General features: G+C 42.7%; 1 protein-coding gene across 5 annotated transcripts in view; it reads left to right on the top strand.

Moving 5' to 3' along the window:
• Nucleotides 1-24,388, top strand: part of Cabin1 (calcineurin binding protein 1) — a 138,359-nt gene that overhangs the window by 42,224 nt on the left and 71,747 nt on the right. For all 5 annotated transcript variants that reach the window (XM_047561620.1, XM_047561621.1, XM_047561618.1 and 2 more), the window contains 8 exons: nt 1,202-1,444; nt 2,642-2,798; nt 7,217-7,332; nt 14,511-14,672; nt 15,578-15,784; nt 16,006-16,151; nt 19,518-19,779; nt 21,124-21,384. In XM_047561620.1, the coding sequence (XP_047417576.1) occupies nt 1,202-1,444; nt 2,642-2,798; nt 7,217-7,332; nt 14,511-14,672; nt 15,578-15,784; nt 16,006-16,151; nt 19,518-19,779; nt 21,124-21,384 (1,554 nt within the window). The remainder of the gene's footprint in view (nt 1-1,201; nt 1,445-2,641; nt 2,799-7,216; nt 7,333-14,510; nt 14,673-15,577; nt 15,785-16,005; nt 16,152-19,517; nt 19,780-21,123; nt 21,385-24,388) is intronic.

Genomic DNA, 24,388 nt, shown 5'->3' with positions numbered 1-24,388 from the left:
ACAGTTTAAGGCCAGAAGTCTTTATCTGCCCCTTTTGTGCTCAATGATTTGACCAGAAGGAGTCAGCTCAGGTTTTGGACCCCATAGCTGCACTTCATAGGTGCCTCCTGCACTCTCCTCCTGCTTAAGGGAGCAGACTTTCCATAAAGAAACACAGGTTCGATTTTTCTAGCAATTAGGGCTGTTTGGGGAGGTTTTGATGTATGCTCAGACATTGCAGCACATTCCAAAGACGGTTTGGATATTTCTGCTCTCACACCTATCATTGTTACTTCAGAGAGTGGTGACTACACATGTTGAGGCAGGAAGGAACCACTGCTGGGCCTGGGCTGTGGGGAGGTCAGATCCCAACGGGGCACTAGCACTTTCTGCTGGTCCAACAAGCAGCTTGCCAGATCTGTGAATTCAAAATAGGCTATATTTCCCTATATAGTGATGAAAGAACCTAAGATTCCCAGGGGTTTAAATAGGTTATATTCTAGGGCCCAGGGGTCGGCTGGGTAGGGGAAGAGCTTTGCAAAAAGTGATGACTCCCAGAGAGATTTTAAAATAGAAGTAACATCTCCATGTGGTGTCCTGAGAGCTCTTCTATGTGCATATAAGCTCATTCATTGAATACTCGTGGTACCTCCAAGGGGGTGATGCAGGGCTGAGGCTGAAAAGGACTCAGCACCTTGGCCCCACCTGATCACAGGGGAAGAGGGGCCTCATAGAACAATGACTTCAGCACTGTCTGACCAGTTGTCCCTGCTATGATCTCAGCTCAGATCCTTCTCTGCTGAAACAGTTCCTCTCCAGCAGTCTGCCCTTCTTCTGCTGAGCCCCCTCCAGAGCTTTGGCACTGAAGGGACATGGTGCCTTAGGGGAGAGCTGATGGAGGTGTTAGAATCCCTCTGTTTCATATTGACCAATTGCCAACTATGTGGCCTCATTTCCAGGATCCCACCTTTATAAATGGGGAAGATGAGTCACAGAGGTGAAGTGCCTTTCTGAAAGCCCCCTGACTTGTGGCAGCCATGCTAGTATTGCACATAGGTCACCGTCTGCCCTCTTAGATGCCTGAAGGCTGTAGGACAAACACTGCAGTGAGGGTTTTGCACTGCCCCTCATCTCTTTACCTCAGCTCTTCCCACCTCAGGTTTAAGACCAACATGTACTGAGCTTATAGTATACCTTTCATCTCCCTTCTTCTTGTGCTTAGGACTCCTTGCTTCGGCTGAAGGACCACCAGCAGTGTTTTGAATGCTCTGATGTGGCTCTTAATGAGGCTGTCCAACAGATGGTGAACTCAAGTGAGGCTGCAGCCAAGGAGGAGTGGGTGGCCACAGTAACCCAGCTGCTGCTGGGCATTGAGCAGGCACTCTCTGCAGACGGCAGTGGCAGCATCCTGAAGGAATCATCCTCCACCACTGGCCTTGTCCGGCTCACTAACAACCTCATCCAGGTAACCTCTATTTTTTTCTTTCCCTTTCCTGCCCCAGAAAGTGTGTCAATCTGATGACTCCATTTTCAGTAGTTCACTGGCTTTTACTGTGAGTTAAAGACCCCAAAGAGGATGAATTGACCTCACTGGCAGACACTTTGGGGATCTGAGAGGGTGTGCAAACTCCCTGGGTCTGGTTGGGTTCTGGGAATTAGAGACAATATACTTGGCAGGATGGGGTTTTCCCAGACCACCAGTCCCAGAGAAGAAGAAACAAGCTTAGAACAGGGCCTAGTCTGCTTGCCTTGAGCCAAAAGCAGAGTGGTGATGAGAGCCTAAGCCTCCTGACTTCCTATCAGGACTCTCTACCACCATGCTGCTATGGCACTTCTTCCTCAAAGGTAATCACAGCACCCCATATCATCCAGGCAGGGTTTGAGCAGGGAACTTTCCTCTGCCCCACCCTTGACTCTCTCCTCGACTTCCACTCAGGCTATCTGCAAGTCCTGCTAAACACACATACTTTGCATCTCTTCCTTTTGTTTCTTCCCTTCATCTTCCTTGTTCTGTCATAGTCCAGGCCACTGTCACCTCATATGAACTGTGACAGCACAACCCTATGGTCTTTCCGTTGTTTCTACCCTTGCAGCCCAGCTATCACCCTACCACAGAGGCCTCTTTCCAAAACTGAAACATGAATGTGTTTCTCTCCTTGCTAAAAACCCTTCACATTCCCTCTGGGTGGTGTGCTGCCCAAGGTGCACTGATACTGTCTCTCTCTGTCCTCTTCTATTTCCTTGACTGCAACCATTCTGGGCCAGCCTTTGGTCTCCTGTCTGTATGCCTGCTCTCCCTGGGTACTGGGCATAGCCACTCACCTGGAAACTTCTTTCAAGGGTTCACCTCTGCCTGCCCCACCCCTCCTCTGCAACTCCCTGTTGCTGCATTTGCTCTCATTAGCACTCAGGTAGTTTGTCCGTAGCTTTCTTCCACATTGAGTAATTGCACATGGCATGAGGGAGAATGCTGTGACTTCATCACTGGGTACTATGAGACTTTGTCTGATGACATACTGGGGTGCTACTAGGAACACTGACCTAGTAGGGGTGGGCAGGCTGCATGCCCCAGATCTTCTAGTGGGCACTGCAATGGTACTCATTTCAGGAGGGTGGGGGGCAGAACTGGCCATACTCTAATAACGCTGGTACCCCCTGCCAGGTCATCGACTGCAGTATGGCTGTGCAGGAAGAGCCCAAGGAGCCCCATGTCTCCTCAGTGCTACCCTGGATCATCCTGCACAGGATCATCTGGCAGGAGGAGGATACCTTCCGTTCCCTCTGCCACCAGCAGCAGCTTCAGAACCCAGTAGAGGAAGGTGCGCAGGCAACAGGTTTGATGGGAATGGGCCTTGACCCATGGTGTCCTTGCCCCTGACCTCTGCCTTAGGGTCCCAAGGCCCTACCAAGGTACTCTAAGTTGGCTTGGGTTTTGGTGTGACAGGATTTCTTATGCCTCTTAGAGGCAGAAGCTTCCCTGTTTCTTCCCTCAGAAAGTTCACTGCGCAGTGATAATGGGAAGCATGGATATATGGTGTGTTGCATGTCTGGTGCATGTGGCAGCATAGAGGGAATGAGAGCAAGGCCAGAACTTTAAGGAGTACTTTGAAGTGTCTCATACTTGTAGCTCCTTTAATCCCATTGCAGCCCCAGAATGAGAAGCCTAGAGCAGTGTGGAGCAAGCACAAGTTCCACATCCCAGCTGTCATTTCTTGGCTGTGTGACTTTTGGCAATTCACATAACCTCAACTTCTATTTTCTCTTATCCATACTGGGAATAATGGCATCTACCTCAGGGGGTTGTTCCAAGAACAGACTGATTAAAGCCATGAAGCACCATAGCAGATCAGTATCTAGCATGTAGTAGATGCTAAGTAGTCATGAATTGAGAACCCAAAGAAGACAATCTAGGACCCTTGATGGAGATGGCACTTGAGCTGTGGTCAATATGGGTAGAAAATGTTCTGAATTAAAGAAACTACATCAAAACACCTAGTTGACACTTAAAAAGTAAGCATTGCTATAATCCTGTCAAGGTTTTTTTTTTTTTTCATTTTTTTTTTCTTTCTTGAATTTACTGTCAGCCTTGGCTTATATACATCTATTTTTAAGTGTATATAATACACATATTTATGTATTTATTAATTAACTTAAAATTAAGTTTATTGGGAAATTTTTCCTCAGTAATTTGTAAAATAAGAAATGTGGAAAGAAAGGTATCCCTATTCCACCTGACCAGAGAGAAAACCAGAGTTAATTTGTAATTTGTCTCCTTCTACTCACTGTCTCTATAATTTTGTTTACTCCTCAGATATTTTTCAGTTTCTCAATACATGTAAGGCCTCTGAATAAGACTCCACTGGCCTTGACAGGTTTGTGGTAGGAGGAGAGAGGTGAGCTTTCTGACTGTTAGACCAGTGAGATTGGTGAGGTGCCTGAGGCTGCCTTAGGTAGGCTGAGAGGTGAAGCTGAGAACTGGTAGAAAATCTGGAGCAGAAGATGCTGGGAGGTGGAGCCATGGTGGGCAGTGACTCAGGAGGCATGGGGTGTGTGGGTTGTACATGAGAGAGGGCAGACTGCAAAGGACTTTTAGACTTTGTTTTGTAAAGCTATTCCCGTTTTTTGTTCCATTGTCTTGTCTTCATAATACTGATTGCAGGTGCATCCTCTCCTGAGCTCCTCCCCCTGCAAGTAGGAAGACTGCAGTACTTCTTTCTTATAGGTCATACTGTAGGGAACACTTCATGTGTACCCTCAGTTGATTTTTTTTAACATAAATTTCTGGGAAGTTTTTTAGTACCTTATTATTTTCCCAATAAAATTTTAGTAGTGAAAAATAAAAGATTTGTAACTCTAAACGTTTATTATTTTTCTAAAGATAATACAAGAAAACTTCCATATTGAGATTTTCCCTTTCCCTCAAAATTAATTATACAAACAAAAAATAGTCTTTAAAAAATCCACCAGGAAGTAAACAAGGAAAGAGGACGAGTCACATGCCTTCAACTTTGAAAAGTATGCCAAAGAAAGAGATAAAAATTCTGGTGGACTGACAGCACACACATGGCTCTGTTATCTCTGCCCCAATTTAGGTAAACTGAGGGAAGATGATAAGTTGATCAAGTTCAGGGAAATGTTCATTTCTCTAATTTGTTCAGAGTGTACTGATGGAGAAGCCCTTCCATATTGCCCTGGCCCTTAGCAGACTAAGTTGAAGGAATAAAACATACTTCTGAATGTATGGCAAGAAGGACTAGTTAGGCCATTGTCATACACTAAACTCTTAGCAGGAGTAGGGGTGGTCTGAGATGTAGAGTTGGTCCACATATTGGTCTCTCAAAGCAGACACTATAATAAGGTTTATTAAAGATTAGTATGTGCAAAAAGTAGGGCAGGAGGAAGCAGAATTGGATGGAGGGAGAAGTGAAATTGTGATGCAGGCCTGACAAAGCCTTGGCCAACCTGGCAGGGAGCTCTGGATTGATAGTTGCCCATCAGAGCTGTCCCACCTAAACTGAGGTAGCCAGGCCTTTATACTTCCATCGCACTTAATCATTGAATGTGACTACACATTCAATGAAAAGCATATAACTTCAGGTAAGGTGAGTTTCTAGCTCTAGCAGACCCTGAAGGAACTGAACAGTATCTACCTCTGTAGACATAGAAGGAGAATTAAAATTGTAGCTTTAAGGAAAAGCTTCAGCTAATTCACCCATGATACATTACAACTCTTAGGTAAGTCTGGAGGAATTGCCCAGGCTGACCTTAAGCAGGACAGAAAGAAATGACATGGTAAGTGTGCTAACATATTGTAACCCACCCCCCACTAAGGGTTGGGGGAACAAAAAGAAAAGAGTGACTGTAGTCTACAAAAAACCCCAATGAACTCAGCCTGGCAGAAAATGTACTCCAAGAAAGAGAGACAGAATCTCTGTAAATGGTTTGCCCAAGAAAATAATTTATTAAAAATTTTGAGCTGATTAACAATGAAATGAAAAGGGAAATTGCAGAACTAAGGGAAAACTCTGCAAACCAGTTCTTACTGTTATAAACTCCTAAACCCAAACAGCAAGGAACAGAATGAATATGACAAAAATGAATAAGTAGATGCAATGAAGAACTCAAAAGTATTGGAGGGAAGATGATAAAGGTGGTGGACAGGGATTGGTTCCATGTAAGGACAAATAGTGTCCCCAGTGGAAAAACATAGACAATGAGACAGGAGAAGCAACCCCCCTAATGTGAAATATAAGATAGTATCTGTGAATGTAGTAAAAATTTAATCTTCAGATTCCAAGTGTACAGTAGATAGCAGGAGAAATTAATATATATCAATCCATATCAGATACATCCTGGTTAATCATCTACTGAAAGGGTAAAAAAAAATTAGGTTTCTAAGCTGAACAAATAATTATTGTCTTCATGGGATTAAAAAATGAGACTCATTTTAGATTTCTCTAAAGCATCAGTCAGTGCAGTCGGGATGATGTATATGTCTGTCCAGTTCCCCAGAAAAGAAAGTATGACCTGAGATATCTAGCCCAGTTGTTTGTAATTATAGAGCACCCAGTTCATTTAAAATTGGAGTTGAGAGAAAGCAACTGAGCTAAGTATGGTTGTAGAAAAAAATGGACTTGTTATAAACCTAGAATTGCTACAGAAAATGTATGCAACAAAACTGAAAGGTAGGGAGACAGAAGGAAGCGTTATAAAACCAATCACTCATCTTATGTAACAATCATTCAATGTCTTTATAAATGGAAATGGTAAGACCCTCAAAGGATTGGAGTGGCTAACAGAGCACAATAACTTCTGTCATCCCAGTGACTGGAGGCTGAGGCAGGAGGATCACGAGTCAGAGGACAGCTTTGGCAATTTAGCAAGACCCTGTCTCAAAAACAAACAAACAAACAAACAAAAAAATCCAGTGAGGTAGGTCAGTGGTAGAGCATTCCTGGGTTCAGTGCCCAGGGCAAAAAAAAAGACTTGCTTGAATTTGATGATGACCTGACTTTTTTTTTCAAACCAGTGCTTACACTTTTTGACTGGTGCTGACCAAAAATAAAAAGTACCAAGCAAATTTCAGGAAAGAAATTTATTTCTCCTGGGTGTAATGCCTTGTGACATTTTCTATTTTGATATGTTCTCTCTTAATCCCCTCTAAAAGTGCTAGTTATAAGCCACTAATAGATTATGACCTAGAGATTAAAAAATACTGAGGTTCTTTAAAGGAACTAATAATAATTCTAGTGGTGATCAAATGTTTAACTGAAATTCAGGGTTTTTTTTCCCCTTCGGTTTTCCTTTTTCTTCTATAATATTCAGGCATGTCTAAAGATAAGAAGTTTTAGGAAAAGGTACTGTGAGTTCCATTATTATAAATTATTTGTCCCTCTCTTTCAAAATGCCTCACAGATATACATAAAGATATTTTGAGTGATGGTCACCACATGTCAACATTGGTTCAGCCTTGGAGGCTAGTATTTTAGTGAATGAAGCATTCCTTCTTTATACTTTCCTGTATGATTTGAATTTCTTTTTGATACACATGTATCGTTTTAGTAAAACCAGTCAAATCATTCTTATTTAAAAACAGGAAAAGAAGGAAAGAAAGAAAAATTCTGCGGGCACTTTGGTAAAGACAAAAAGGCCCCAAAGAAGAGATAGCCTTGAATGCTGCCTGCAATTCCTTGAATGTTCCTGCTAACTCTGCATCTATTGGTCCGGTCTTCTTTAGGAATGTCAGAGACACCCATGCTCCCCTCTTCCCTTATGCTGCTCAACACAGCCCATGAATACTTGGGAAGAAGGTCCTGGTGCTGCAATTCAGATGGGGCTCTGCTACGATTCTATGTGAGTGGTTTCCCCAGGCCATGGGCTGTTAGTACTGGGCTGGGATGGGGCAGAGGGTGCAAAGAGGCTCTCTTGAGCTTGTTTGGCCTTTCCCCTGCAGGAGGGCCCACTGTGCTTCTTTGACTGTACTTTGTGTGTGTATGTGTGACTACTGAGACTTGCCAGAAAACTTGAACTTGGTTCCTATGTTAGTCAGCTTTCCATTACTGTGACAAAATACCTGAACTAATCAACTTATAAGGAGGAAATATTTATTTTGGCTCAAGATTTCAGAGGTTTCAGTCCCTACCGCTTGGTCCCATTACTTTTGGTTCTTTGGCAAAGCCGTACATCACAGCAAGAGCATGCAACAGAGGAAACCTGTTCATGGCAGCTGAAAAGCAACAAGAAAGACAGGAGGAAGCTGGGGTCCTGAAATCCCCATTAAGAGCATGCCCCCAGTAGCATTTACTTCCACTAGGCCTTGACTTCTGAAGGTTCCACCACCTTCTAATAGTGCTATGGGCAGGGCTAGCCTTCAATCATGGGCCTTTAGGTGACATTCAAGATTTAAACTATGGGGCTAGGGATGTGACTTAGGGGTAAAGTGCTTGCCTCAAAAACATGAGGCTCTGGGGTTCAATCCCCAGCACCAGAAAAAAAAAATTTTTAAATCCAAACTGTAGCAGTTCCCTTGTACACCTGAGACTTAGGGAACTCTAGACATGGTCTTGAAAAGCAGGTGAATTTAGTTCCACTAGTTACTGCTGTGTCTGTTACTAGTTGGACACAAAGGTAGGCCATAATAATAATTTTAAGAGTAGTTACTGCATTCACCACCACCAACTTCTTTTGAGTCTTGTTTGCCAAGCACCACTCATTATGTCAGATCGTAATTGTTCGATCGATAGCTATTACATTTATTCAGTCAATAACTCTTTAGTGAGCCTACATAAGCTGACTTCCTTGAACTTGCCAACTGTGACTTATTGTTAATAACTGTCTGGGCTTTCTGGGGATAAGCAGCATAAACCCTGTCCCCAAAGCTTTTTGTTGAGTGGGAGGCCAAGCTACAGAGCACCAGGTATTCTGAATTTACCAAGGGAGAGGCATCCAATCCAGCCTATAATATCTCTTAATAAAGTTTTATAAGGACATAGCCACATCTGCTCATTTACAAATTAATTATGGCTGCTTTTGCAGTACAGTGGCAGAGTCAAGTATTTGACACATCTTTATAGCCTACAAAGCCTGAAATATTTACTATCTGGTCCTTTAAAAAGTTTACCATACGCTGTTCTATACCTTCTCTTCAGCACGCTTTACAGCTGTAGCCTCCCTTCCTAGTATCTTCCTCCTCTGCCCTATACTTTCCCCATAGCTCATTACCTGGTAGTATGCTATATAATTTATTTATTTATTATGTTCATGTGTGTCTTCTCCACTGAAATGTAACTTGTGAAAAAGTAGGGAATTCTGTTAATTTGGTTCTCTTCTGGATCCAAGTGCCTAGTACAGTGCGTGGCACAGAGTAGGTTCTTAATGAATATGTCCAGAGCTCATGTATGTGTAGGGCCTGACACTTGGAAAAGCATCATGCTGAGGATGTGGAGACTTGGTGGAGGAGACCCTCTGGCCCAGGGCCTTGGAGTTGCTTAATGTCTGAGGCAGGTCCCAGCCCCAGCTCCAGATGACTGTCTGCCCTACTCTGTGAGCTCCAAGGGCCCTGTGTGCTCACCCTAGAGTAGCTCTATGCTCCGGGACCATTTGGGGAAGACTGATGCCAGGTGGAGTTGTTTTGCTAACCAGGAATTTGTCCCCTTCTTTCTTCCCTCTGCATTGCAGAGTGCAGGGACATTGCTTCCACAAGGTCACCTTCTCATGCAAATTGGAAGAGTGAGTTAGTACCTTTTGTAGGCTGGCCTTGGGTGCTGGTAGAGAAGAAGAGGCTAAAGGGGCCAGCAGGTGGTCCTATTCCCAATTTTACTCAATCTCTGTCTTTTTTGGCAGAAAATGAATGTAGCTGCCAGTATCTGCCAGTTGAATTTGAGAGAGTAGAAGTGATATGAGCACACTTGTGTTTTGTTTATAGTTCCTCGTTTTTCTGCCCAGGGTCCACTTGAGATTCCTGTGACTTCCCACACTCAACCCCATGCCTTCTGCCTGCCACTCTCTCTCTTAGGTCCCACATGACTGGCTGATCCTTTCCTTCTTTTCTGAGCAGCCTTCCCTGGTTCCTCCATTCTCTGTTGCCCCTACAGCTGGATACCTTACTATTTGTTTCTGTGTTGCATGCCCCTCCCCAACTAGATTGCATCTCTTAGTCCAGGACCTTTTCTGTCTTGCTGTCTGAAGCATCCCTAGGGGTCTGAGCAGTGCCTGATGTAGACTTCTTGTCCAGGTGATATTTTTCCAGTGAATGAATAAAATAGACACTTATTCATTTGTCCAGAAGTGCTGCCTGAGCACTCATCCTGGGTGCTGTAGAGGTTATCTCAGATTCATGGTCTGTAGGTAAAAGACTGTCTTGAGAGTGCTTTAGGGGCCAACATCAGAGAGATCCTTTGTGTGGATTATTTTCTCTTATTAGAGTAGAAATAGTCTGAAATTCTTTTGGATCCCATCTTTTCTTGAGTTAGCTGTCCCCCCACTCCCACCAGTACTTGGAATTGAACTCAGGGGTATTCTACCACTGAACTACATTCCCAGCCCTGTTTAATTTTTTATTTTGAAACAGAGCCTTGATAAGTTGTCCAGGCTGGCCTTGAACTTGTTATTCTCCTCCTTCAGCCTCCTGAGTCTGGAATTACAGGTGTGCACCACCATGCCTAGCTAGAGTTAACATTTCTTATCCTGTGTTCTGTTTGGGTTGAGGAATTCTTTTTTTTTTTTTTAATTTTTATTTTTATTCATTGTACACAAATGGAGTATAGCTATCATTTCTCCGGTGGGTTGAGGAATTCTCACCCATTCATTCACGCTCAGTTCAGATAACCCCTCTTGTGTAGAGCCTTTACTACTTTCTGGGATGTTCCCTTTTATACTATGTCCCACATACCACCACTCAGATTGTATGCATATTAATAATCTACTGTATTTGCTGCAAACTTGTCTTCTAATGAAAATAGGAAGTAATAGGAGGGATAGCATTTATTCATTTCCCTCTCTTGCTCACTTTATTAAAGTTGGTGTATATCTTTTTGTCCAGGTTTTTATACTTAATTATTACATATCTGCATATCACTGAACAACATATAGTTACACGATTTTTTTAAAATTTTAAGCACAAAATATATGCTCTTGCAGCTTGCTTTTATTCATTTCAGTACAAAGATAGTTCCACATTGATACAAATCAGTGGTTTATTCATTTTAATAAGTAGTGTTGGGTTATTCATTTCATTTGCTTTATAGGATCATATATTGTGTGAGCATATGAATTATTTTTAACTTTTTAGTATGGAAATTTCCAAACAATAAAATAGAAGTAATAGTATAGCGTTCTCTGAGACGCTGAGCACTGAAAAGTAATTATTAATTCATAATGCATTGCCATTCCCCCACCTACTCCCATCCCTCATTGTTTTAAAGCAAATCCTAGACTTTGTATCATTTTGACTATAAATAGATTACCATTCTCTTAATGATGGTGTTATGGCATTACTCTGATGGCATTATTTATCCATTTTGGAGGTTAACATCCACCTAGTTGTTTTGTGTACTTGTGAGAATTTTTCTAGTGTGGATTCCTATAAAAAGAATGACTAAGCCAGGCGTGGTAGCCTGTAATCCCAGCTGCTGAGACAGGAGGATCATGAGTTCAAAGCTAGCCTCAGCAACTCAGCAAGGCCCTAAGCAGCTCAGCAAGACAAGACGCTGTCTCTAAATAAAGTATAAAAAAGGGCTGGGGATGTGGCTCTGTGTTAAAGCGCCCGGGTTCAAAGAATGACTAGATCACAGAATGTGCACATTGTCAGCTTTAAAAACTACATTTTTAAGTTGTTCTCCAAAATAATTGAATTAATTTTATAATCTTGACAGAAGAATGAGAATTCCCACACATCTTTGTCAGCCCTAGACTTAAAACATTGATGCCTATTTAAGAAGTATGAAATGATATTTCATTGTTCTTTAAATATTCTTTGTAATAATTTGTGATGACTGAGTTTTACTTTATTTTTTATGTTATTTGACCCTTTGGTTTCTTCTTTTGGAAGTTGCCTGTTTGATAATTTGCCCATTCTCCTGTTGGATTGTTTTTCTTTTTCTTATTGGTTTATAGAGTTCTTTGTATACTTTGATTTCCAGTCTTTTTACTGTTTTTACTTTATACACTTTATGTATGTGTGTGTGTGCATTCTATTTTTATTCAATTTTATATAACATGTTTTAACTTTTTATGGTGTTTGTTTTAGAGAATTTTGACGTTTTAATGTCATATTCATCAATTCTTTGTGGTTTGTGCAATTTGTTTTGTTACTTTAAGAAATCATTCTCTCCTACAAAATTAAATTCTCTGTGTTGTTCTTAAAGTTCACTCTTGTTTTTCATGTGATCTTCATTTCCTCTAGATTTTATTTTTGTTTATGAGGTAAGATAGGAACCCAGCTTTACATTCCATACAGAAGGCCAGTTGATTTGTACCATTTATTAAAGTGTGTTTTGTTGCACTGATTTATAAGTTACTTTCATCTTTTGTCCATAAGTGTGAGGGATCACACTTATGGGTTCTGTTCTTTTTATTGTTGGAAGTGGTTTATCTGTTCCTGTGCCAATATCATATTGTATTTGAGAGATCTTGGTACCTGATAGGATTAATCTCCTTAGCTATCTCTTCATCACATTCTTCTGGCTATTCTTGAGCCTTTCCTCTTCCATAAAATTCTAAAATCAGTTTTAAAATTTTGTGAAATTGTCCCTCCCTGGAATTTTTATTGGAATGGCGTTAATCTCACAGATTAATTTGGGAGAGAACTGCCCAAATTGATTCTTTCCAGTCATGAACACAGTATATCTCTCCATTTATTTTGGTCTTTTTCCTCCATACAATTCCTATGTATATTTTGTTTGATTAATGACTATTTTTTGTTTGTTTGTTTTGGAGGATTGTTTGTTTTGTACTTCTGAGGATCTTAACAGGGCTTTGCTTATGCTAGGCTAATAGTCTACCTCTGAGGACATCTCCAATCCTAAGTATCTTTTTTTTTTCTTTTTATTCCCATTGTAAGAGATATTTAAAACTGAATTTTTCTATTTAGTTTTGCAGGCATATAAGAACAATTTTTTAAAAAAAGTAAATTTCTCGGGCTGGAGATGTAGTTCAGTTAGTAGAGTGCTTGCCTCGCATGCACAAGGCCCTGGGTTCAATTCCCAACACCGCTAAAATAAAATAAAAATAAATTTCTCTTGTGCATAGCTCCTTTGCTTATTTTCTTGAGCAATTCTAATAATTTGGGGGCCTCTTGAATTTTCTATATAGACAATTTTATTATCCATGAATAATTTTTTCCCCTTCCTGATCTTTATAGTCATTCTTTCTTTTTCCCCCCTTGTCTTAGCTTTTGGCCAGAGGTTAGCAGACTTTTTCCTGTAAAGGGACAGAGTAAATCTTTCAGGATTTGTAGACCATAAGGTCTCTATTGTAGTTACTCAGGCTCTTGTTACAATGCAAAAGTAGCCACAAATAATATGTTAATTAGTGGGGAGGGGAGAATATGTTCCAATAAAATTTGTGCGCACTGGAATTTGAATTTCATATAATTTTTGTGTTACAATATAGTTTTCATCTTTTGATTTTCAGTCATTTAAAAATGCAACACCATTCTTAACTCATACAAAAATAGACAGTGGCAGAATTTGACCTATGAGCAGGTTTCAGTTCATGGTCAGTTGACTTCATTGCTTTGAAACTGAGATAAGTTAGAATATCATGGTGGAGAAAAGTTGCTCACTTCATGATGACTAGAAGCAGCGAGAGAATACCTGCACAAGGGTTTGGGGATCAAGTTATAGATCCCAAGGGCACACCCTCGCCCCCAGGGACCCACCTCCTTGGGATGAAACCTTCAACACAGATCTAAACTAAAACTCTCTTTCTTTAGTGATTATAGATCCATTTAGATTTTTTTCCCTCAAGTCAGTTATATTTTCAGAATAGTGTCCACTTATTAATATAAAACTGATCATGGTGTTTGTCTGTGACTTTAAAAACCGTTCTTTTCCTGAGGTCTATGTTAATCGTTTCAAACTACAATCTATTAGTTCCTGGATCTATTTTTTTCCTTTGCTTTCTAGTTCATTAATTACCACTTTAGTATGATCTATTTGTGCTATGTTTCTATTTTCTTTGGAATACTCTTGTTTTTTTATTGAGTACAATATTTCAGTATTCACTTCTCTAATATATGTATTGAAGACCATAAGTTTGCCCCTAATACATTTTTAGGTCATCCCAGAAATTTTGATATTTTGGTTACGATTTTTATGTAATTGTTTTCTGAGTTTATTGAATTACGTTTAAAGGATGTGGTCTGTATTATATCTAGTCTTTTAGTATTTCTCGAGTTCTATTTTTTTCTAGTTTTGGCAAAAATCACATAGTTGCTTGAAAAGAATGCCTATTTAGGATCTCATATCTATAGATACAACTTGTTTACTATATTATTTACATTCTTTCTGATCCTCACTATTATTTTGTCTGAGTGAGGTTCCCTCAACCCTAATGAGATTTATGATCTTATACTTACTTCTTTTAAATATTGAACTCCATTATCTCTATTGGAACCTAAACTTCTTAAAAGCAGGACTGTGTTTCATTGCCTAGGAAAAGACAGTGCTTAGTAAATATTCATTTAGCAAATGTACAGCTAAATAAATGCATGAAGAAGTTACCTGGGGGTATAATACTTTCTTCTAGTGGTTGGTGCAAACTGACTGAGTATTTGGAAAGAAGGCAGCTCAGCAAACCCAATGGGAAGAGGCTGCTACTAGAACTGGCCCAGAGTAACCCCATTGGGATAACAGTTCTTTCCCAGGAGGCAGGTCTTTTTGGAATCAAGTCATGCAGAGGCCCAACAAACATTGCCTCCTTAGCTTAAAAGAGTTTGAATCTCTCTGGGTTCCATCTGTGACAGGATAACTGTGGCAGCAGGCTACTTTTTCAGGCCACTTTTTCAGGTTATCTCTTTCTACTCACCATAGGTGCGAGTTCTCCAAAAGGAACTTGCTGCCTCCACTTCTGAAGACACACACCCCTATAAGGAGGAACTGGAGACGGCCTTGGAGCAGTGTTTCTACTGCCTGTATAGCTTTCCCAGCAAGAAGAGCAAGGCCAGGTACCTAGAGGAGCACTCAGTCCAGCAGGTGAGTTTGCCACCACAGGCCTGGGAAGGAGGCAACTCTGATGAACAGTGGGGCTCCAGGGAAGCAGAAGCTCTTTTGAAGGATGTCAGTTTTGTTATACTTAGCTCCACAGTCCCAGTACAAGTTGCAACAAGAGGAGGCAAGAGGACCATATGATGTCTTTGTTTAAAGAATAAAGTTTTTTCTTGCAAAAGAATGTAACTTCATAAATGTTGACAGATGATTTAAAAATATAGTGTAACAGTTGTCTGTAGATTTATTTGCAACTTGGATATGAATAATTCCTTGGAGGTTTCTTTCTCTCTTTCTCTCTCTCTCTCTCTCTCTCTCTCTCTCTCTCTCTCTCTTGCTCTCGCTCTCGCTCTCGCTCTCTCTTTTTTCTTTGTTTTGGTTTTCCAAGCACTGTTGGGTATATTAACTTATGGCTACTCAATACTGTCGGTTATTCTCTAATCTCAGGAATTTTGTCCTCTCGAATATGAGTGCCTTAGAACAGGATCTCCACTCTGGTCCCTGCCTCTAAAACTATCCAGGCTCAGTGTCAGCACTCAGTTTCCATCAACCAAATGACTGAGGGAGCAGTTGTGATATAGAGAGGGTCAATGGCCTGTCCCCAGGTCCCCACTTATGATACAACCACTCTGGCTGAGCCATGTGGTCTCACAGAGCATAACCCTCAGTTACATTTGTCTTTATAGAAACTAGACTTGTACTTTTCAAACACTTGAATTTGGGGATTATGCTGGGCATGCAGATTATAAGAAATGTAATAGGATCTTGTTTTAGACCCTTCAAAATATTGCGACCTCATTTACATTGGTCACAATGCATTTCTATAGAGAAACTTTTTCTCCCTTTTTTTTGCCCTGAATATACTAGGAATCTGCCTTCTGTCTTTTTTCAAGGTGGATCTTATATGGGAGGATGCCCTGTTTATGTTTGAGTATTTTAAGCCTAAGACCCTTCCTGAGTTTGACAGCTACAAGACCAGCACTGTGTCTGCTGACTTGGCCAACCTCCTGAAAAGAATTGCTACCATTGTGCCGCGTACAGAGAGACCAGCACTGAGCCTGGACAAAGTCTCCGCTTACATTGAAGGGACCTCATCTGAGGTGGGCCTCAACAAATACAAGGAAGTAGGAGTGATGGGACCAAATCACATCCCTCCCCTCCGGCACTACTACATGTATGCCCTGGTTTCTTTCCTGCTCTGCACAAGATGTCAGGATTAGGAGAAGCCAGGGATCTATCATGTGTTGACAGACCTGGGCCTATAGGGCACAGCTGAGTCCTCAACTCCACCTCCTCTTATACTTACCCTCTTACCTGCCAGGTACCCTGCCTCCCAGAAGGGGCTGACCCTTCTCCTCCAGTAGTAAATGAACTCTACTACCTCCTGGCTGATTATCATTTCAAAAACAAGGAGCAGTCAAAAGCCATCAAATTCTACATGCATGACATCTGCATCTGCCCTAACAGGTGGGTGATGTGGACTGGGGCCAGACTGGCTATCCAGAGGGTTGGGGTGACTGACTCAGCCAGATCTTCAGTAGGCTAGTTCAGAGTTTCCCTGCTCATAGCAAGGGGACCAGGGAAAATAAATAAGAAGGTGGTTTAGCACCTTCTTAGTTTCTCCATAAAAATAAGAGCAAGGCAGAAGGCTTCTTTCCCTGAAAGGGACATGGGAGTCAGAGAAGGTCCAAGGTATCTGTTTGGGCCTTAGTGTGTAGGAAAAGGAAGTACTGTTTTGTGCTGCCTCCTTTCTGGTTTCAGACTCCAGGAAATTGGCTTGTATGTACCCTGAAGAGCTTCTGTTGCAGGTTCTTTAATTATGGTTGCTTTCTTGGGGTAGAGAGGGTAATAGAAAAACTCAAAATGAAATTCTGTTTCCTTGCTGAGACTCAGAGCATCACTGGCAGTAGTGGTTGTTACCTGATACATGTAGGAGAACCCCCTGTGTATGAGATTCATGCTTTCTTCCCGTGGAACCTTGCTTAGCTTTCTCTTAAAATGTGATTGACCTGAACATCCTTAAAGACCCTGCTATACTCATGAAGTCTAAGGCACTTGATATCTTCTCATGGCTGGCACACCTAGGAGGTAAGCCTTGTGTCATGATTAAAATAAGGCTACCACCTGTGGCTATCAGCCTATGAAAATATAATATCTATAGACAGGCTTCCTAGAAGTACTCAGGGGCTAACCCACAGTGGCTGTCCTTGAACCATGAGCACAAAACTGCCCTCACTTGGGAAATCTGAGAATTTTGTTGGGTCCCACCTTGCCAATAGGAGAAGGGGTTGGGATCTGAGTGGAGAAGTCAATTTGTAAGACTTTTGTAGCTTGTGGGAATGGTCCTCAAAGGCCCCCTTTTGCTCAGCCTGTGGTTATTTTCAAGCCAAGGAGCTGTGTACTTAGAGCCCTGCATGTCCTTTCTGGGATTTTGTGAACTATTGTAGTGGCATAGGCTTCCATTAAGACTGGCTGCGTGCTTACTGTATTAACGGGGATCATCTCCTCTGTTCTGCTGCTTCCCCAGAGTATGATAAAACCTACCAGCCATGGGGTGGTGAGCACTTGCTGTGGCTTCTCTCATGTGGCAACCCCTTAATTACTGAAATGTGGGTTGCAAAGTCTCAACCGTACCTCCCTCCAATTTGCATACCACCTATTCAAAGGGTATCAACCCATCAGGACCAGTTTACCTGCTGCAGAGGAGGGGTCTCTTATGAATGCTGTCCCCAGAACCAGGAAGGAACTTGGCTTAGTCCTGAGCCGCCTCTCTTGGCCTTCTTCATTTTGGCCCTTACAGACAGATGCCGGGGAGACTTGTGGCTTCTGGTCTAGCTAATGTGGAAGTTTAGATACTGTTTTGTTTTTGTTTTTGTTTTTATTTTCTTATTAAAGTCTTCTCAGTTTGTTGGGTAGAGGTAAAGCCCATAACAGACAGCTGGATGGATAATAGTGTCCTGATTGTAGTATTGGAGGTTCCTATCTGAAAACAGAGTCTGTGCGGACACTGATGACAGTATTTTCTTTCCTTTATGTTGACCATTCCTTCTGCTTTTGCTAAACTGGAAGTAGCCCAAATTGGTCAGAGCACCATTTGGGAAGGGGAAAATGAAAGTAGGACTACTTTCTTCATTGCCAAGGAGATAACTCTGTACCCTGTGCTGACAGCGGGCTTGCCTTGCGCAAGTCAGAGCTGACATTCCACCCTGCTGCCCCAAGTTCACATCATTGACCCTCAGGCCCCTTGGTGTCCCTGAAAATCAGTATTTCAAGAGTATGGGCTATGTACTGCACTGAAAGTTCAGACACTCATCATCAGAAGATAGCTCTAGGTGGGACACTTAAACATTTTCAGTTGCCATGATGGTAAGCCTCTGCTTTGAGTTACTTTGTGATAAGATTATAGTGGTTTCCATTGTTGGTTCTCATGTAGCCACATAGGCATTATGGTGATGTGGGCCCTTTTTTTTTTTTTTTTTTTTTTTTTTTTGCGTGCTGGGGATCAAACCCAGGGCCTTGTGCTTACAAGGCAAGCACTCTACCAACTGAGCTATCTCCCCAGCCCCGGGCCCTTTTTTTAAGATGAGGACAAATGGAATTGCAGAAAGGGTGCTGGAAATTGAAAGAAACTTTCCATTGTGAAACCTACTGGTGAAGGGGAGTTTGCCACTTACCCCATGCTCCCTCCAGTGTGATGTAAGCAGAGCAAGGGAAGACATGGTAGCCTTGGGTCCCCCAGGTCCCTGAGGAGGAAGAGCTAATTTCAGGAGCCCCTCACATGGAATGAGGGGTGAAGCCTTTGTCTTTACTGTCCTCCTTTCCCCATGAGCCTCTATCTTTTTCTGTTTCTTTCATTTATACAGCTTCCTCCTTGGGTGCTGAAGTACAGTGAAAGTACATCTGAACTCACAAGGTTTCTTGACCTTTTACCACATCTTGGAGATGTGGTAGACTATTAAATAGTTCAGGAAGCCAGTTAGACCTTTTTAAAGTCATAGTAGTTTACTTTTAACTATGGTGGGCAAGAATTGTTGGCATATGGGAGGGTAACTTCCATCTTTTGGGCTCCTTTTTCTGTCCTCTATAGTAGCATTCAGAAAATTCTAAACTATGTAAGAGCCCATAAATTGTCTTGTTGTTAGTGTCTCTGTAGCTATTTACCCTTGCAGAGAGGTTTCTGCATTCTCACCCTCAGTTTCTTTCAGATGATCTCAGAATGATAGGGGCTCAGCCATCATGTAGTCCCCTCACTCTGTTTTATTCCTGGGAACTGAGCTAGAAAAGTCAGGGTCTTCTCAAGGTCCCAGAGGGAAAACAGGGAGAGGAATGACTGGTGCCCCATGGTTTTCCACTTCCTGTGCTCTTCCTTGATGAGTGTGTTGATTCAGGCTCTATCTATGCAGGAGGGAATGTGACACCTTCTGAGAGTTTCCCCAATACCTTGACTGGGCCCTATTTTGACTCCTTGCAGAGCACCCTTCTTCCTTTCCATGAGATCTATTCCTCCTCCTCAGTTCAGGGAAACAGGGCAGCAGAGTCCAAGAGCCCATCCAGTAGAGCAGTCATTGAGTGCCTGTGAATTATAGAAGGACTTACACATTTTATCTTTCAGCATCTTGCAGCTCTTCTCTTGAGGTAGATCTTCTTAGATATATGTCATGATGTAGGGACTGAGACTTCGAGATGTGGCTGGTCCAGATAATGATCCTGGGCTTTGAGCTCTAGTGTGGTAGTGCATTGTCCACAGTGCCTATCTGCCTACCCTCAAAGCCATATCTGCCCTGCTATCAGGGTAATGGTGGTTTTAGCTTGTGTTTTTGTCACCCACCCCAGGTTTGATTCCTGGGCAGGCATGGCTCTGGCTCGGGCTAGTCGCATTCAGGATAAACTGAACTCCAATGAGCTGAAGAGTGATGGACCAATCTGGAAACATGCCACACCTGTCCTGAACTGCTTCCGACGGGCTCTGGAAATCGACAGCTCTAACCTATCTCTGTGGATTGAGTATGGCACCATGTCCTATGCCTTGCACTCATTTGCTTCACGCCAGCTGAAGCAGTGGAGAGCGGAGCTACCCCCTGAGCTTGTGCAGCAGGTGAGGACAGGCCATACAAAGGGGACTGTCATCTTTCTATCTGACCAGAGTGCCCTCAGGTCTGCAAAAGAATTCTTTTCCAGACATTCTTTGTGCCTATCTTCACATTCAAGACTGGAGCTCAGGGGTGATTCTTCCCAGGAGGCTCAAACCATACCATACATAGTTATAACTTGTCCCCTTGGTTTTTAGCCACCCAATCCAGTGCATGCATTTCAGGGACAGACTCTTGTGACCTGACTTGTCAGTCATCTGTTTGAGAGTAGTTGAGTGGTGGAGGAGAGGTAGTAGTCACCTAAAGTAGGTATCTCTTCCTTTTCCCTCAAAGAAATTTATTGGGGCCTTGTAAAATTCTTGACCATGTGTTGAGATTTTTAAAGTCTCTTTTGGTAAGGGACAACACCCTTAGTTGGGGATGCTGGATCTGGCATGAGGTATCTGTTCAGCAGGGAACTCTGGCCTCCCTGAGAAGGAAGCAAAGGAACCATGCTGACATTTTGTTTTGTTTTTGGTTTTTTGATGATTCTGGGTATCAAACTCAGGACCATACACATAGTAAGCAGATACTCTACCACCGAGCTGCATCCCCAGCCCTCAAACTGACATGTTTAGACTGGCACAGCAGTAAGACAATCTGGCCCAAAAAGGAGAGCAAGGGTACTGAAGAATTGCTGGGCAGGTAGATGGCACTATGTCTTAAGTTCTGGGGTGATCATCTTCAGTCAAAACTCAAAAAATGATGACATTAACACTGTCATGAGATTGTTGGAGGACTGAATGAAATTCACATCCCACAGTTGTTTCACTGTGATCCTTTGAAAACCCCTCTTTCCTGGAGGGTGAACATTTGTCATTGTGCTCAGCATTCTCAGGCTGACATCCCAGAATTACCCTTGGCCTGGTTCTTCCCTCTGGCAATAGTCGGCAGACTCAGCCCTCTACTGGTGCCAAGAGCATTCATACTTTTGCAGACACAAGTCTTTACTGCAGCCACATAGATCATAGATAGGAGCCTTAAAGGGGAGTCAGTGGGTACTTGATAAATTCATAAACTGTTAAGAGCTACAGGGAAAGGGCATAAGAAAGGACCCCACTTTGATGAGCAGTGACCTTAATTTAAGTCCAGTTCTGCACCTTACTAAATGTGTACTTATGAAGAGTCCCCAGGCCTCTCCATGCCTCATTGTCATCAGCTGTGAAATGGTGACAACAGTCTGGTCTGAGAGTTGTTGAGAGGAGTATACATTTGTGAACAAGTCTACTGACTTAATACTGGAGAATGCATGATTCCTGGTAGGTTCAGGCCTTGTTCCTAAGGCCTATGCTCTTGGGGACTTGTTACAGATGGAGGGCCGGCGGGACAGCATGCTGGAGACAGCCAGGCACTGTTTCACATCGGCAGCTCACTGTGAGGGCGATGGTGATGAGGAGGAATGGCTCATCCACTATATGCTAGGCAAGGTGGCTGAGAAGCAACAGCAACCGCCAGCCGTCTACCTGCTACACTACAGGCAGGCTAGCCACTACCTGCACGAGGAGGCCGCCCGCTACCCCAAGAAGATCCACTACCACAACCCACCTGAGCTGGCCATGGAGGCCCTGGAGGTGACACCATGTTGGCCTAGGGTTGGGAGTCAGGGCAGGGGTGGGCTGGTCTCTCTGTCTCCTTGGGGATGGGGCTCACAGTCTCAGTGACTCCCCTGAAAACTTAATGGAAACTTCTCTGTGTTCAGCAGTTTTATGTGCAATTAAATTAAAAAAGCCTTTCCTCTCTTTCTAAGGGTTCTTCCTTTCTGGAAGAACGTGCATTTTGTTCTTATTTCTCAGAAAAAAAAAAAAAAAAAAGAATCCTTTCTCATTAGCACACACAGGTTCTAAGAACTTGGCCTTGGTGATGGCAGTCAGTATAGTTTTCAGGGTCTTCTGGTGCCAAGAGCATTCATACCTTACAACCTGGCAGGGGAAATACAGGCACCCTGTCTCCCAGGTACAAATGAGACATCCAAGGCCTAGTGAGGTCCCAGCCTGTGCCTGGGCTACCCAGCTTGGCAGGGTTGAGCCAGGGTGATCCACCTGCTCTTGACCCCAGATTTGGTATTTTCTCACTGCTGCTCAAGAGAAGGGCAGTTTTTTTTTTTTGGTTTTGTGTTTTGTTTTGTTTTGTTTTGTTTTGTTTTGTTTTACTGCTGGGATTTTCTTTTACAATTTCCAGAGCATTTCTAATGAATGCCCTCACTGTTGCTCATAATAGTCCTGAGGGGCAGGCCAGGCAGCTGTGACCAGTGCATTTTGTAAGGGAGGAAATCAAAGATATGGGTGGAGACCCAGACATTGTTGGACTCAACACAGAACTCAAAGCTCCCCCAGGCCCTGAGCATGTTAGCTTTGCCTTCCTAAGGCTGCTACATGCCCAGACAGTTTAACATGGTTTAACAGTTATTCATGGTTTTCTTTTCTTTTTAAAGAGAGTTGAACAATTCACAAGTGTATAAAACATGAAAGGCCCTAATGATCTTAACACTGGCCCCCTGTTAATAATCCTAACAGTTTGGGCATGTCCCTATATGTCCATGTTTTTTTACTATCAATATGTAGATACTTAGTAACATTTTCCAAGTTCTTTGGACAACATGTAGTTGAAGGTGTGGTAAGCTTCCCTACCTATTCTAGTGCCCTGTGGTTGGGCTGGGCATTTGCTTATCTGCACAACCCCTTCTTAATGGGTTTGGCCTCCTCTTCACTTCTTGCCACCATAGGGCATGTTCCTGTATACTTAATGAATATTTCCAAGGGCTAATGTTCAAAGGTGAAATTACTGGGTCATTTAACATTTCGATTAACAGTGTTCAGTTACCCTGCCAGATTATACTGATTGATGAACTGCCCAATCATGCTAGAACTTGCTTTTTAACATCTGCTAATCCTGTGAGCAGACAAAAAAGTATCAATTTTTAAAAGTTGCCTTTTTAAAATGATTCCCATGAAGTGTTTACATAGTGGCTATTTGGAGGCCAAATATTCTCAAGTATAGAGAATAAAGCTTCTTATTGAATGCTTTTTCAGCAGTGGCCGACTCCTTCCCTCTTCACACTACTTTCACACCATCCACTAGTCACCGAGTGCTTTGGAAGAACTATAACAGAAGGTTGAAGTCCAAGGGAGAAGCGTGACTCTTCCTAAATTACCAGCAGGAGAGAAAGAGAGTTGGGCCAGATCCACTTAGCCTATGAGTGACACATGGCACTTCTGGGCAGAAGTGACCCTAGCCAGAGTGGAGTGTGAGAGTGGGGAAAGATGGCCTAACCCTCAGAAAGATGATATCAACTCTTCATGGTTTTTTCTTTGAGTTTTGGACTCTGCTGCTATCTAGTAGAGCCAGTGACCAAGCAGGATGGTGGCCTCAGGGGGCTCAGGGAATTCCAGATAAGGAATTGAGGTGTCAGTTATATGGACCAACCTTCTTCAGTACACTGTTGGCTTGAAGGAATGAATGCAGGTGCAGAGTTCATTCCAGGGGCATTCCAATGTAGCTGTAACTTTGAATCAGTTGATACATGTGTATATCTTGTTTTAAAAATGACATTTCTCTGAAGAACTTAACCCTGACCTGGTAAAAACGAAATGCCTTGGTTTTTCTGGTATGGAACCTTTATTCAAAATACTTTACTTACCTCTTAAACACTGCCTTCCACCAAGTTTGGCCACCTGGATATTCATGGATGGTTTCCTACAACTAAAAATGGAGTTGCTGAGCCAATTTCTCTATAATCCATAGGTCCATGAGTGGGCTAGAGGTAGAGGGCTCTGGGTGTGAACCCTGTCTGGTATGCCCCCTTGAGTGAGCTACCTGGGCCTGGACCAGCAGACACATGTCACCTAGGTGAAAATCATCTCTGGGGTATGCGGAAGTCTGCTAGTCAGGGCCTGAGGTGCCAGCAGTTCTCAGCTCCTGGGATATCCATCATATCCTCCATGGGGGCATGTGCTACAAATAGTAACCACATGATACCCACACTATCAAGCTGCCTGTGGAGGTGCCTGCTTGTGGCATCTCATTCATGTAGGAGCAGCAGAGGGCAGGAGACAGGACAGACCTGGGTTTAACCAGCTGTGGGACCTTAGGCAACTTAATTTCACTTATTCGTAAATTGAGGAATATAGTGAAAAGCACAGGACCTTGTCTGTTTTGGTGTTCTGCCTGCTTACCTGCCCTACATCCAACAGGCAAAGGTTCTTGAGACCTGTAAGTACCTGGTTGTTCCCTGGGGCAGATTACAGACAGGAAATACTACCTACTTTTTGCCTCAGGGCATCCATAGTTCAGTGCAGAGACAGATATAGAGGCTCAGTTTCTATGGGTTCTAGGAAAGGGGCAGTGGCATCACAGCAAGAGCCAGCGCCTAGTGAATGGAGCCAAGGTCATTACTCTCATCTCACCCTGACATGCCTGGATTACTGGGAAAATGTTTAAGCTGGAATGCTTACAGTACCCATTTTAATTTTTTAGAGTTTATTTTGAATTAGTTATGGATTGTCTGGCTTAAAAGGTAACCAAAACAGGTAGTGTGTGGTAGCTTGTCTCCACAGGCAGGGACCCATTTCCAGTGTG

Source organism: Sciurus carolinensis, chromosome 8 (genome assembly GCF_902686445.1).
Source record: "Sciurus carolinensis chromosome 8, mSciCar1.2, whole genome shotgun sequence".
Classification (NCBI taxonomy): domain Eukaryota; kingdom Metazoa; phylum Chordata; class Mammalia; order Rodentia; family Sciuridae; genus Sciurus; species Sciurus carolinensis.
This window is presented reverse-complemented; position numbering and strand designations above follow the sequence as displayed.